This window comes from Oncorhynchus mykiss, unplaced genomic scaffold (genome assembly GCF_013265735.2).
Source record: "Oncorhynchus mykiss isolate Arlee unplaced genomic scaffold, USDA_OmykA_1.1 un_scaffold_537, whole genome shotgun sequence".
Lineage (NCBI taxonomy): Eukaryota > Metazoa > Chordata > Actinopteri > Salmoniformes > Salmonidae > Oncorhynchus > Oncorhynchus mykiss.
The window spans coordinates 6,558-22,500 of NW_023493984.1; the positions used below are offsets into that span (position 1 = coordinate 6,558).

Below are 15,943 nucleotides of genomic sequence, written 5' to 3' on the forward strand. Positions count from 1 at the left end.
TATACTATACTGTACTATTCTATGCTATACTATACTATGCTATACTATACTATACTGTACTATACTATGCTATACTATACTATACTGTACTATACTATGCTATACTATACTATACTGTACTATACTATGCTACACTATTCTATGCTATACTATACTATACTATACTGTACTATACTATGCTATACTATACTATACTGTACTATACTATGCTATACTATACTATACTGTACTATACTATGCTATACTATACTATGCTATACTGTACTATACTATACTATACTATACTATACTATGCTACACTATTCTATACTATACTATACTATACTATACTATACTATGCTACACTATTCTATACTATACTATACTATACTATACTATACTATGCTATACTATTCTATTCTATACTATACTGACCTGCTGTGGCTGCAACATACTATACTACTATTTATTGTTCTCTTTATTCTTTATTTATTCATGAATCAGAGAGAGAGTCATGACTCACTGAATCACTGGAACATGAGGGCAGTTTATTCATGAATCAGAGAGAGAGAGTCATGACTCACTGAATCACTGGAACATGAGGGCAGTTTATTCATGAATCAGAGAGAGAGAGTCATGACTCACTGAATCACTGGAACATGAGGGCAGTTTATTCATGAATCAGAGAGAGAGAGTCATGACTCACTGAATCACTGGAACATGAGGGCAGTTTATTCATGAATCAGAGAGAGAGAGTCATGACTCACTGAATCACTGGAACATGAGGGCAGTTTATTCATGAATCAGAGAGAGAGTCATGACTCACTGAATCACTGGAACATGAGGGCAGTTTATTCATGAATCAGAGAGAGAGTCATGACTCACTGAATCACTGGAACATGAGGGCAGTTTATTCATGAATCAGAGAGAGAGTCATGACTCACTGAATCACTGGAACATGAGGGCAGTTTATTCATGAATCAGAGAGAGAGTCATGACTCACTGAATGACTGGAACATGAGGGCAGTTTATTCATGAATCAGAGAGAGAGTCATGACTCACTGAATGACTGGCAGTTTACTTCACTACTCTGATTCTATCCCAGTTTAATCAAATCTCGGAATAATCTCTCTGTGTCTCTCTTTGTGTCTCTCTCTCTCTCTCTCTGTGTCTCTCTATCTCTCTCTCTCTCTCTCTCTCTCTCTCTCTCTGTCTCTGTGTCTCTCTGTCTCTCTCTCTCTCTCTCTCTCTCTCTCTCTCTCTCTGTGTCTGTGTCTCTCTGTCTCTCTCTCTCTCTCTCTCTCTCTCTCTGTGTCTCTCTCTCTCTCTCTGTCTCTCTCTCTGTGTCTCTCTCTCTCTCTCTCTCTCTCTCTCTGTGTCTCTCTCTCTCTCTCTGTCTCTCTCTCTCTCGCCTCCAGAGGATCAGCTCCCCTCGGGGTTCCCCACCATAGACATGGGTCCCCAGCTGAAGGTGGTTGAACGCTCTAGAACGGCCACCATGCTGTGTGCTGCTAGCGGCAACCCCGACCCAGAAATCACCTGGTTTAAAGACTTCCTCCCTGTCAACACCACCAATAACAACGGGCGAATCAAACAGCTCCGTTCAGGTATGGAGTGATCAGCGGGAAAATACGAGTGTCAACACAATGTTACCCCCCTCTTTCTAATCCTCTGCTCCCCCCTCTTTCTAATCCTCCGCTCCCCCTGTCTTTCTCTTTCTAATCCTCCGCTCCCCCTGTCTTTCTCTTTCTAATCCTCCGCTCCCCCTGTCTTTCTCTTTCTAATCCTCCGCTCCCCCTGTCTTTCTCTTTCTAATCCTCCGCTCCCCCTGTCTTTCTCTTTCTAATCCTCCGCTCCCCTCTCCCCCTGTCTTTCTCTTTCTAATCCTCCGCTCCCCCTGTCTTTCTCTTTCTAATCCTCCGCTCCCCCTGTCTTTCTCTTTCTAATCCTCCGCTCCCCCTGTCTTTCTCTTTCTAATCCTCCGCTCCCCCTGTCCTTTCTCTTTCTAATCCTCCGCTCCCCCTGTCTTTCTCTTTCTAATCCTCCGCTCCCCCTGTCTTTCTCTTTCTAGTCCTCCGCTCCCCCTCTCTTTCTCTTTCTCTTTCTCTTTCCTCCTCTCCCCCTCTCTTTCTCTTTCTAGTCCTCCGCTCCCCCTCTCTTTATAGTCCTCTTCTCCTCCCTCTCTTTCTCTTTCTATCCTCCGCTCCGTCTCTTCCCCCCTCTCTTTCTCTTTCTATTCCTCCTCTCCCCCTCTCTTTCTCTTTCTAGTCCTCCGCTCCCCCCTCTCTCTCTTCCTCCGCTCTCTTCTCTTTCTAGTCCTCCTCTCCCACTCTCTTTCTCTTTCTAGTCCTCCGCTCCCCTTCTCTTTCTCTTTCTAGTCCTCCGCTCCCCCTGTCTTTCTCTTTCTAATCCTCCGCTCCCCCTGTCTTTCTCTTTCTAATCCTCCGCTCCCCCTGTCTTTCTCTTTCTAATCCTCCGCTCCCCCTGTCTTTCTCTTTCTAATCCTCCGCTCCCCCTGTCTTTCTCTTTCTAATCCTCCGCTCCCCCTGTCTTTCTAGTCCTCCGCTCCCCCTCTCTTTCTCTTTCTCTTTCTCTTCCTCCTCTCCCCCTCTCTTTCTCTTTCTAGTCCTCCGCTCCCCCTCTCTTTATAGTCCTCTTCTCCCCCTCTCTTTCTCTTTCTATTCCTCCGCTCCCCCTCTCTTTCTCTTTCTATTCCTCCTCTCCCCCTCTCTTTCTCTTTCTAGTCCTCCGCTCCCCCTCTCTTTCTCTTTCTAGTCCTCCTCTCCCACTCTCTTTCTCTTTCTAGTCCTCCGCTCCCCTTCTCTTTCTCTTTCTAGTCCTCCGCTCCCCCTCTCTTTCTCTTTCTAGTCCTCCTCTCCCACTCTCTTTCTCTTTCTAGTCCTCCGCTCCCCCTCTCTTTCTCTTTCTAGTCCTCCGCTCCCCCTCTCTTTCTCTTTCTAGTCCTCCTCTCCCACTCTCTTTCTCTTTCTAGTCCTCCGCTCCCCTTCTCTTTCTCTTTCTAGTCCTCCGCTCCCCCTCTCTTTCTCTTTCTAGTCCTCCTCTCCCACTCTCTTTCTCTTTCTAGTCCTCCGCTCCCACTCTCTTTCTCTTTCTAGTCCTCCGCTCCCCTTCTCTTTCTCTTTCTAGTCCTCCTCTCCCCCTCTCTTTCTCTTTCTAGTCCTCCGCTCCCCTTCTCTTTCTCTTTCTAGTCCTCCTCTCCCACTCTCTTTCTCTTTCTAGTCCTCCACTTCTCTTCTCTTTCTCTTTCTAGTCCTCCTCTCCCCCTCTCTTTCTCTTTCTAGTGCTCCACTCCCCTTCTCTTTCTCTTTCTAGTCCTCCGCTCCCCCTCTCTTTCTCTTTCTCTTTCTAGTCCTCCTCTCCCACTCTCTTTCTCTTTCTAGTCCTCCGCTCCCCTTCTCTTTCTCTTTCTAGTCCTCCTCTCCCACTCTCTTTCTCTTTCTAGTCCTCCGCTCCCCCTCTCTTTCTCTTTCTAGTCCTCCTCTCCCACTCTCTTTCTCTTTCTAGTCCTCCACTTCTCTTCTCTTTCTCTTTCTAGTCCTCCTCTCCCCCTCTCTTTCTCTTTCTCTTTCTAGTCCTCCTCTCCCACTCTCTTTCTCTTTCTAGTCCTCCGCTCCCCTTCTCTTTCTCTTTCTAGTCCTCCTCTCCCACTCTCTTTCTCTTTCTAGTCCTCCGCTCCCCCTCTCTTTCTCTTTCTAGTCCTCCTCTCCCACTCTCTTTCTCTTTCTAGTCCTCCGCTCCCCTTCTCTTTCTCTTTCTAGTCCTCCTCTCCCCCTCTCTTTCTCTTTCTCTTTCTAGTCCTCCTCCCCCCTGTCTTTCTCTTTCTAGTCCTCCGCTCCCCCTGTCTTTCTCTTTCTAGTCCTCCTCTCCCCCTCTCTTTCTCTTTCTAGTCCTCCTCTCCCCCTCTCTTTCTCTTTCTCTTTCTAGTCCTCCTCCCCCCTGTCTTTCTCTTTCTAGTCCTCCGCTCCCCCTGTCTTTCTCTTTCTAGTCCTCCTCTCCCCCTCTCTTTCTCTTTCTAGTCCTCCACTCCCCTTCTCTTTCTCTTTCTAGTCCTCCTCTCCCCCTCTCTTTCTCTTTCTCTTTCTAGTCCTCCTCCCCCCTGTCTTTCTCTTTCTAGTCCTCCGCTCCCCCTGTCTTTCTCTTTCTAGTCCTCCTCTCCCCCTCTCTTTCTCTTTCTAGTCCTCCACTCCCCCTCTCTTTCTCTTTCTAGTCCTCCACTCCCCCTCTCTTTCTCTTTCTAGTCCTCCGCTCCCTCTCTCTTTCTCTTTCTAATCCTCCTCTCCCCCTCTCTTTCTCTTTCTCTTTCTAGTCCTCCTCCCCCCTCTCTTTCTCTTTCTAGTCCTCCGCTCCCCCTCTCTTTCTCTTCTAGTCCTCCTCTCCCCCTTCTCTTCTCTTTCTAGTCCTCCTCTCCCCCTCTCCGTTCTCTTTCTAGTCCTTCTCTCCCCCCTCTCTTTCTCTTTCTAGTCCTATGCTCCCCCTGTCTTTCTCTTTCTAGTCCTCCTCTCCCCCTCTCTTTCTCTTTCTAGTCCTCCGCTCCCCCTCTCTTTCTCTTTCTAGTCCTCCACTCCCTCTCTTTCTAGTCCTCCGCTCCCCCTCTCTTTCTCTTTCTAGGTCCTCCTCTCCCTCTCTCTTTCTAGTCCTCCTCTCCCCCGCTCTTTCTCTTTCTAGTCCTCCTCTCCCCCTCTCTTTCTCTTTCTAGTCCTCCTCTTCCCCCTCTCGTTCTCTTTCGAGTCCTCCTTCTCTCTTTCTAGTCCTCCGCTCCCCCTCTCTTTCTAGTCCTGCTCTCCTTCTCTCTTTCTAGTCCTCCGCTCCCCTCTTTCTCTTTCTAGTCCTCCTCTCCCTCTCTCTTTCTAGTCCTCCTCTCCCCCTCTCTTTCTCTTTCTAGTCCTCCTCTCCCCCTCTCTTCTCTTTCTAGTCCTCCACTCCCCCTCTCTTTCTCTTTCTAGTCCTCCGTTCCCCCTCTCTTTCTCTTTCTAGTCCTCCGTTCCCCCTCTCTTTCTCTTTCTAGTCCTCCTCTCCCCCTCTCTTTCTCTTTCTAGTCCTCCACTCCCCCTCTCTTTCTCTTTCTAGTCCTCCGTTCCCCCTCTCTTTTCTCTTTCTAGTCCTCCGTTCCCCCTCTCTTTCTCTTTCTAGTCCTCCTCTCCCCCTCTCTTTCTCTTTCTAGTCCTCCACTTCCCCCTCTCTTTCTCTTTCTAGTTCCTCCACTCCCCCTCTCTTTCTCTTCTAGTCCTCCGTTCTCCCTCTCTTTCTCTTTCTAGTCTTCTGTTCACTGCTTTTATTTTTGTTTCCCTATTTTCTCCTCTTTTGTTTGGGGTTCTGTTCTTTTATTGAACACCTCTCTTCTCCTCTCTCTCTCTCTCTTTCTCTCTCTCTCTCTCTCTTGTTTTCTCCCTGTGAGTTGATGTCAGTTATTGTGTTGTATGGTTGTTCTATCTCCTGTCCTTTTGTTCCTGGTCCAAGGCTTTTCTCTCTCTCTAATCTCTCTGCTTTCCTCCAAACCCTGGAGGGTCTTCAGACACACTCACCATCGTGACAGACTTACCTCTTTATCTAACAACAAACTGCTTACCCCAAGGCCATGGTCTAAGCAATGATATAAGACACACTCGGAGTGACTGAGCAGCTCCCCTTTACTAAAAATACAGATAAATCTTTCCATGTACGGTATGTTTGCGTACATTGTAATGTGAAGTACGGTGTCTTGTCTGAACCACCTCCCTCTCCAGTGTAGAACACTGCTGTGATTGGTCTGAACCACCTCCCTCTCCAGTATATACCACTGCTGTGATTGGTCTGAACCACCTCCCTCTCCAGTGTAGAACACTGCTGTGATTGGTCTGAACCACCTCCCTCTCCAGTGTAGAACACTGCTGTGATTGGTCTGAACCACCATCCCTCTCCAGTGTAGAACACTGCTGTGATTGGTCTGAACCACCTCCCTCTCCAGTGTAGAACACTGCTGTGATTGGTCTGAACCACCTCCCTCTCCAGTGTAGAAACACTGCTGTGATTGGTCCTGAACCACCTCCCTCTCCAGTGTAGAACACTGCTGTGATTGGTCTGAACCACCTCCCTCTCCAGTGTAGAACACTGCTGTGATTGGTCTGAACCACCTCCCTCTCCAGTGTAGACCACTGCTGTGATTGGGTCTGAATCACCTCCCTCTCCAGTGTAGAACACTGCTGTGATTGGTCGGACCACCTCCCTCTCCAGTGTAGAACCACTGCTGTGATTGGTCGGAACACCTCCCTCTCCAGTGTAGAACACTGCTGTGATTGGTCTGAACCACCCTCCTCTCCAGTGTAGAAACACTGCTGTGATTGGTCTGAACCACCTCCCTCTCCAGTGTAAAACACTGCTGTGATTGGTCTGAACCACCTCCCTCTCCAGTATAGACCACTGCTGTGATTGGTTCGGAACCACCTCCCTCTCCGTATAGACCACTGCTGTGATTGGTCGGAACCACCTCCCTCTCCAGTATAGACCACTGCTGTGATTGGTCGGAACCACCTCCTCTCCAGTGTAGAACACTGCTGTGATTGGTCTGAACCACCTCCCTCTCCAGTATAGACCACTGCTGTGATTGGTCGGAACCACCTCCCTCTCCAGTGTAGGAACACTGCTGTGATTGGTCTGAACCACCTCCCTCTCCAGTGTAGAACACTGCTGTGATTGGTCTGAACCACCTCCCTCTCCAGTGTAGAAACACCTGCTGTGATTGGTCTGAACCACCTCCCTCTCCAGTGTAGAACACTGCTGTGATTGGTCTGAACCACCTCCCTCTCCAGTGTAGAACACTGCTGTGATTGGATGACTGCTGCATATTCTCAACTCTTCTTGGATTCCTTCAACTTTGTCCAGTCTGCCGACTTTGTTGACAAAAAGACATTAAAAAACGTATTGATTCGTGACCTCTACAAGGTCATCCGTAGAGGTGGACCCTCAATGTGAGCCTCATTGTTGCAGCCAGAACAACAACAATGTTAAAAGGCCTCTCTGCACCTAGACGATAGCAGAATGTCTACCTTCTGACAATGAAGATCTGCTGCGTTAACCTTTACAAAACGATGCTTCCACCAATTAGAATAACCGCTGTGTTTGGGTCTCAAGTGTGGAATAGGCACAGTAGTGTGAGACTTCCATCTCCAGTGTTAGCTCCCTCACCCTCTAATCGGTTGGGCTCAATTCCGGTCAATTCAGAAAAGTAAACCAAATTCCAACTCCACTCCCAGATTTTCCTGATGGGAACGCAATGAAGAGAATTAGAATTGGAATTTCCCTGTACTTCTTATTAAAGCTATTTTTGCTCCCTCCCTCTCCTCTGCTTTGGGCCAGACTCTGGACCCACAATCCCTCTGGCTTCTGTTTGAACTATGACCCTTGGCTTCTCTGTCTACCTCTGGCTCAGCCCCGGCACTTCCTTATTCAGAACCCTTATATTTCTATCCCCTGTTGTGACTGGACGGGTTATATTACTCTGCTGTCAAGACATCTCACTACTATTATAGCATCGCTGTTATTCACTTTTCAATTTTTGTCTGTCTGCTAACCAGAAATGTAAATCAATTTATTAAAGTTATACATGTTTACATTATCCGATTATTGGACATTATTCGTCCTCGTTGGATCTTGAGTTTTAGCTATCGGACAACAATTACAAGTCATAGTTGTCGTTTCATCTGATCAGCGGCTCCATACGCTCTATTTGACCAATCAGCTGGTTGTTGAAAGGTTAAGTCAAGGTTGTGTAACTGTCTCTAATGAAAAGGACTGTAATGCTGTGTCTATGCTGTTTCTTCTTCTCTCTGTGTCTCTCTTAAACAACAGAGTCCTTTGGTAAGTGCTTTAACCTCTGAAAGATATCGCTACCCCCCCCCCCCCCCTCACCTGTCTGCTGTTTCCTTTGTCTCACACTGTGGTCCCTCACGGCTCCCTATTCCCTATGTAGTGCTACACACATCAGGGCCCTCTGGTCAAAAGTAGTGCACTGGATAGGGAATAGGGTGTCAGTTGGGATCAGAACACTGTCTGTACCCAACACTAATGCTGCTCGCTCACTGCTCACCGTATTCATACACTGACTGATTGCTGATGCGTTGGAGAACGACCACTGTGGTCACACACACTTAGATACACAACACACACACACACACACACACAACACGCACACAGTATGAACACACACTTGACCACCCTACATCTTTCTATTGGACTAAAATGCTTTCTCCTGTTGACCCCTTCACTCATTCACTCACATAATATATCTCTCTCTCCTTCACTCACTTAATATATCTCTCTCTCCTTCACTCATTCACTCACTTAATATATCTCTCTCTCCTTCACTCATTCACTCACTTAATATATCTCTCTCTCCTTCACTCACTCATTCACTCACTTAATATATCTCTCTCTCCTTCACTCATTCACTCACGTAATATATCTCTCTCTCCTTCACTCATTCACTCACGTAATATATCTCTCTCTCCTTCACTCATTCACTCACCAACTTAATATATCTCTCTCTCCTTCACTCATTCACTTCACTTAATATATCTCTCTCTCCTTCACTCGTTCACTCACTAAATATATATATCTATCTCCTTCACTCACTCATTCACTCACTTAATATATATCTCTCTCCTTCAACTCATTCACTCACGTAATATATCTCTCTCTCCTTCACTCACTTAATATATCTCTCTCTCCTTCACTCGTTCACTCACTAAATAATATATCTATCTCCTTCACTCACTCATTCACTCACTTAATATATCTCTCTCTCCTTCACTCATTCACTCACTTAATATATCTCTCTCTCCTTCACTCATTCACTCACTTAATATATCTCTCTCTCCTTCACTCATTCACTCACTTAATATATCTCTCTCTCCTTCACTCATTCACTCACTTAATATATCTCTCTCTCCTTCACTCATTCACTCACTTAATATATATCTCTCTCCTTCACTCATTCACTCACTAACTTAATATATCTCTCTCTCCTTCACTCATTCACTCCCCCATAACACTGTATAGTGTTTTCCTGTCTATACTCCCTCCACTGTAAATGACTGTCTCAAATAAAAACCAGTCCAGACACCAACCCAGTCCAGATACCAACCCAGTTCAGATACCAACCCAGTCCAGACACCAACCCAGTCCAGATACCAACCCAGTCCAGATACCAACCCAGTCCAGATACCAACCCAGTCCAGACACCAACCCAGTCCAGATACCAACCCAGTCCAGACACCAACCCAGTCCAGACACCAACCCAGTCCAGATACCAACCCAGTCCAGACACCAACCCAGTCCAGACACCAACCCAGTCCAGATACCAATCCAGTCCAGATACCAACCCAGTCCAGACACCAACCCAGTCCAGACACCAACCCAGTCCAGACACCAACCCAGTCCAGACACTAACCCAGTCCAGACACCAACCCAGTCCAGACACCAACCCAGTCCAGACACCAACCCAGTCCAGACACCAACCCAGTCCAGATACCAACCCAGTCCAGACACCAACCCAGTCCAGACACCAACCCAGTCCAGATACCAACACCAACCCAGTCCAGACATCAACCCAGTCCAGACACCAACCCAGTCCAGACACCAACCAAGCCCAGACATCAACCCAGTCCAGACATCAACCCAGTCCAGACACCAACACCAACCCAGTCCTGACACCAACACCAACCCAGACCAGACACCAACCCAGTCCAGACACCAACACCAACCCAGTCCAGACATCAACCCAGTCCAGACATCAACCCAGTCCAGACATCAACACCAACCCAGTCCAGACATCAACCCAGTCCAGACACCAACCCAGTCCAGACACCAACCCAGTCCAGACATCAACCCAGTCCAGACATCAACACCAACCCAGTCCAGACATCAACCCAGTCCAGACACCAACCCAGTCCAGACACCAACCCAGTCCAGACACCAACACCTACCCAGTCCAGACACCAACACCAACCCAGTCCAGACATCAACCCAGTCCAGACACCAACACCAACCCAGTCCAGACACCAACCCAGTCCAGATACCAACCCAGTCCAGATACCAACCCAGTCCAAACACCAACACCAACCCAGTCCACATACCAACCCAGTCCAGACACCAACCCAGTCCAGTCACCAACCCAGTCCAGATTCAACCCAGTCCAGACATCAACCCAGTCCAGACATCAACCCAGTCCAGACACCAACCCAGTCCAGATACCAACCCAGTCCAGTCACCAACCCAGTCCAGATTCCAACCCAGTCCAGACATCAACTAAGTCCAGACATCAACCCAGTCCCAGACACCAACCCAGTCCAGATACCAACCCAGTCCAGACATCAACCCAGTCCAGACCCTATAGATTCTCCCCTATGGACAACAACTACACAGGGCACTTGCAATAATCTATATCTGTAGCTCTCTCTGTCTCTATCTCTCTCTTTCTCTCTCTCTCTCACTTTGTCTCTCTCTCTGTCTATCTCTGTCTGTCTCTCTCTGTCTCTCCATCTCTCTCTCTCTCTTTTATTGACCTGATAATTGTATCTAATGTGATTCTTCTCCTCTCAAAGCCAACTACTTCCCTCTCTTCCTCTCCTTCTATCTTCCTCCCCTCCCCACCTACTAACATTTCTTCTTCTTCTCTAATCTGATTTGCATTCATTGACCAATCAGGTGGCACGCCTATAAGAGGTAAGAGACGATTGTCTGGGAGGACCGCCACAGAACCAGGCTGTTTCCCAAATGGCACTAGTATTCCCTATAATAGTGCACTACTTTTTGACCAGAACCCTATGAGCCGTGTATGGGAAAATATAGTGCACAGTGTAGAGAATCAGGTGCCATTTGAGTCACATTCAGAGATAACAGACCTCGTCCCTCTTTTCCATTTCCACCATCGTTGTTCCGGTCATTTAACTATGAAACTCAAAGTACCCATCAATCGCTTCCTTGTCATTGTGTGACATGTTCTATGACTCTAAACTCCTTCCTGGTCTCCCCTACTCCCTTCATCCTAATTAACCTGTTATATTACCTAAACCCCTTCCTGGTCTCCCCTACTCCCTTCATCCTAATTAACCTGTTATATTACCTAAACCCCTTCCTGGTCTCCCCTACTCCCTTCATCCTAATTAACCTGTTATATAACCTAAACCCCTTCCTGGTCTCCCCTACTCCCTTCATCCTAATTAACCTGTTATATTACCTAAACCCCTTCCTGGTCTCCCCTACTCCCTTCATCCTAATTAACCTGTTATATAACCTAAACCCCTTCCTGGTCTCCCCTACTCCCTTCATCCTAATTAACCTGTTATATTACCTAAACCCCTTCCTGGTCTCCCCTACTCCCTTCATCCTAATTAACCTGATATACAGTGCCTTGCGAAAGTATTCGGCCCCCTTGAACCTTGCGACCTTTTGCCACATTTCAGGCTTCAAACAAAAGATATAAAACTGTATTTTTTTGTGAAGAATCAACAACAAGTGGGACACAATCATAAAGTGGAACGACATTTATTGGATATTTCAAACTTTTTTAACAAATCAAAAACTGAAAAATTGTGCGTGCAAAATTATTCAGCCCCCTTAAGTTAATACTTTTGTAGCGCCACCTTTTGCTGCGATTACAGCTGTAAGTCGCTTGGGGTATGTCTCTATCAGTTTTGCACATCGAGAGACTGAAGTTTTTTTCCCATTCCTCCTTGCAAAACAGCTCGAGCTCAGTGAGGTTGGATGGAGAGCATTTGTGAACAGCAGTTTTCAGTTCTTTCCACAGATTCTCGATTTAAATCAGGTCTGGACTTTAACTTGGCCATTCTAACACCTGGATATGTTTATTTTTGAACCATTCCATTGTAGATTTTGCTTTATGTTTTGGATCATTGTCTTGTTGGAAGACAAATCTCCGTCCCAGTCTCAGGTCTTTTGCAGACTCCATCAGGTTTTCTTCCAGAATGGTCCTGTATTTGGCTCCATCCATCTTCCCATCAATTTTAACCATCTTCCCTGTTCCTGCTGAAGCAGGCCCAAACCATGATGCTGCCACCACCATGTTTTGACAGTGGGGATGGTGTGTTCAGTGTGATGAGCTGTGTTGCTTTTACGCCAAACATAACGTTTTGCATTGTTGCCAAAAAGTTCAATTTTGGTTTCATCTGACCAGAGCACCTTCTTCCACATGTTTGGTGTGTCTCCCAGGTGGCTTGTGGCAAACTTTAAACAACACTTTTATGGATATCTTTAAGAAATGGCTTTCTTCTTGCCACTCTTCCATAAAGGCCAGATTTGTGCAATATACGACTGATTGTCTGTCCTATGGACAGAGTCTCCCACCTCAGCTGTAGATCTCTGCAGTTCATCCAGAGTGATCATGGGCCTCTTGGCTGCATCTCTGATCAGTCTTCTCCTTGTATGAGCTGAAAGTTTAGAGGGACGGCCAGGTCTTGGTAGATTTGCAGTGGTCTGATACTCCTTCCATTTCAATATTATCGCTTGCACAGTGCTCCTTGGGATGTTTAAAGCTTGGGAAATCTTTTTGTATCCAAATCCGGCTTTAAACTTCTTCACAACAGTATCTCGGACCTGCCTGGTGTGTTCCTTGTTCTTCATGACGCTCTCTGCGCTTTTAACGGACCTCTGAGACTATCACAGTGCAGGTGCATTTATACGGAGACTTGATTACACACATCATTCAGAGATCCTCACTGAACTTCTGAAGAGAGTTTGCTGCACTGAAAGTAAAGAGGCTGAATAATTTTGCACGCCCAATTTTTCAGTTTTTGATTTGTTAAAAAAGTTTGAAATATCCAATAAATGTCGTTCCACTTCATGATTGTGTCCCACTTGTTGTTGATTCTTCACAAAAAAATACAGTTTTATATCCTTATGTTTGAAGCCTGAAATGTGGCAAAAGGTCGCAAAGTTCAAGGGGGCTGAATACTTTCGCAAGGCACTGTATAACCTAAACCCCTTCCTGGTCTCCCCTACTCCCTTCATCCTAATTAACCTGATATATTACCTAAACCCCTTCCTGGTCTCCCCTACTCCCTTCATCCTATCAGCTTGCTCCTCTGTCTGCTTTGGTTTCCATAGTATTGCGTTGCTGTCATTTCCTGGTTGTGTCATGCCGTGGTTCTAAGTTGTGATGATGTCATAATGTATCAGATTCTAAGAAGACAAGTCTCTTCTGTTTCACTTCCTTGTCCTTTTGATTTATTTTTTCTTCATTCACTTTTTTTGGGGGGGGGTTTGGGGGGGGTCTTGACGGAGTCTTGAACTCTTGACCTCACCACAATCCTCCTGTCGCCTTTGTCTATTTTCGTCCAATCAAACGAGTCAGGCAACGTTCCAAAGGGCAAACTATTCCTAGTTTTGACCACAGCCCCATGGGACTATATAGGGAATAGGGGTCCATATGGGACTATATATAGGGAATAGAGGCCATATGGGACTATATAGAGAATAGGGGGCCATATGGGACTATATATAGGGAATAGGGGCCATATGGGACTATATCGGGAATAGGGGGCCATATGGGACTATATAGAGAATAGGGGGCCATATGGGACTATATATAGGGAATAGGGGCCATATGGGACTATATCGGGAATAGGGGGCATATGGGACTATATATAGGGAATAGGGGGCCATATTGGAACACGCATTCAGTCTTATTTTACTCCCAACTATTCTGCTCAGCACTTAAAATCAAGATGGTGACATTTCACACACACAAACCCACACACACAGACTCCTGTATTTGGATTTCTTTTTTTTTTGTTTCTCTCTTTCTTTAACCCCCACTGATATTGAAAAGCCCCCAAACAACCACTTTTTTGCTAAAAAAAATTCCGGGTGCATCTTGTCTTAACGCCCTCCTCCTCTCTCCCTCCTATTTTTCTTACTGGGTATTGATTGTCTTAACGCCCTCCTCCTCTCTCCCTCCTATTTTTCTTACTGGGTATTGATTGTCTTAACGCCCTCCTCCTCTCTCCCTCCTATTTTTCTTACTGGGTGCATCTTGTCTTAACGCCCTCCTCCTCTCTCCCTCCTATTTTTCTTACTGGGTGCATCTTGTCTTAACGCCCTCCTCCTCTCTCCCTCCTATTTTTCTTACTGGGTGTTGATTGTCTTTTTGACACTTTGTCTTTTTCCAGGGAGAAGGAAAACGGCTCTAATCCGTCCGTCTTCAGGGCGGGGCCTAACCGTTGGTGTTTTGGTCCTGTGACCTCATTGGAGGATGGTTGATGTCTTAACCTTTTTTTTTTTATTGGCTGGGGGGGGGGGGGTTACTGTGACATCACACTCCTGATCCCATTGGTGGATTCTGTTGGGTGGGCGGGGGGGTGGGGATCTCGTATTGCCATGGCAACGTTTCAGTCACGTTTGACCTTTGATTTCCCTAATAAAACTGCCTTTCAATTTTTAGCAAAGAGATTTCTAAATGTTGTTCTCTAAGCGGAATTGCATATTTCTTTGCTTATTTTGTAGCTGCTTGTCAAACCTTTTTCAGACATTTCTTTCAGCTTTTTTTTCTTATTATTTTCAAGAGGCTGAATACAATTTTATTTTTTATTTTTTTTTGGAAGATCAACTCCCCATAAAGATACTAAATGTTTTGTGTCCCCTTATACGATCCAGTTTATTTTGGCTGTGTTTTAATTAAGCCCAAGTCATCTTCCCATGAGGTATAGGAACACAACTCTATAATATCCTACTTTTTAGTGAATTGTCTTTCTCGCCTCTCTCTCCCTCTCCTTCTCCCTCTCTATCTGCCCCTCTCTCTCTCTCTCTCTCTCTCTCTCTCTCTCTCTCTCTCTCTCTCTCTCTCTCTCTCTCTCTCTCCCCCCCCCCCCCCCTCCTCTCCTTCCTCCAGGTGCCCTCCAGATAGAGTTGAGTGAGGAACAGGACCAGGGGAAATATGAATGTGTTGCCACCAACAGCGACGGAACCCGCTACTCCACCCCTGCTAACCTATACGTCAGAGGTACAGGATAAACACCCAATCTGGCAACTCATCTAGATACAGAGATATCCACCCCTGCTAACCTATACGTCAGAGGTACAGGATAAACACCCAATCTGGCAACTCATCTAGATACAGAGATATCCACCCCTGCTAACCTATACGTCAGAGGTACAGGATAAACACCCAATCTGGCAACTCATCTAGATACAGAGATATCCACCCCCCGCTAACCTATACGTCAGAGGTACAGGATAAACACCCAATCTGGCAACTCATCTAGATACAGAGATATCCACCCCTGCTAACCTATACGTCAGAGGTACAGGATAAACACCCAATCTGGCAACTCATCTAGATACAGAGATATCCACCCCCCGCTAACCTATACGTCAGAGGTACAGGATAAACACCCAATCTGGCAACTCATCTAGATACAGAGATATCCACCCCCCGCTAACCTATACATCACAGGTACAGGATAAACACCCAATCTGGCAACTCATCTAGATACAGAGATATCCACCCCCCGCTAACCTATACGTCAGAGGTACAGGATAAACACCCAATCTGGCAACTCATCTAGATACAGAGATATCCACCCCCCGCTAACCTATACGTCAGAGGTACAGGATAAACACCCAATCTGGCAACTCATCTAGATACAGAGATATCCACCCCCTGCTAACCTATACATCAGAGGTACAGGATAAACACCCAATCTGGCAACTCATCTAGATACAGAGATATCCACCCCCGCTAACCTATACGTCAGAGGTACAGGATAAACACCCAATCTGGCAACTCATCTAGATACAGAGATATCCACCCCCCGCTAACCTAAACGTCAGAGGTACAGGATAAACACCCAATCTGGCAACTCATCTAGATACAGAGATATTCACACACAGAGTCAACCTACAGGTCAGCGATACTCTGATGTAATTCTGAGACTACACACCTTCTGAAACA

At 46.3% G+C, this 15,943-nt stretch overlaps 1 protein-coding gene across 3 annotated transcripts in view; it reads left to right on the plus strand.

Moving 5' to 3' along the window:
* Nucleotides 1-1,346: 1,346 nt before the first annotated feature.
* The window catches only part of LOC110516467 (receptor-type tyrosine-protein phosphatase delta), a 62,746-nt gene continuing 48,149 nt past the window's right edge, over nucleotides 1,347-15,943 (plus strand). Inside the window, exons 1-4 of one of the 3 annotated variants that reach the window (XM_036974408.1) lie at nucleotides 1,357-1,586; nucleotides 7,825-7,833; nucleotides 10,681-10,698; nucleotides 14,882-14,992. In XM_036974408.1, coding sequence (XP_036830303.1) covers nucleotides 1,433-1,586; nucleotides 7,825-7,833; nucleotides 10,681-10,698; nucleotides 14,882-14,992 — 292 coding nt within the window. In that variant the 5' untranslated portion in view covers nucleotides 1,357-1,432. Of the gene's footprint in view, nucleotides 1,587-7,824; nucleotides 7,834-10,680; nucleotides 10,699-14,881; nucleotides 14,993-15,943 lie in introns of all 3 variants that reach the window. The other 2 variants (XM_036974409.1, XM_036974410.1) reach the window with 2 other exon arrangements.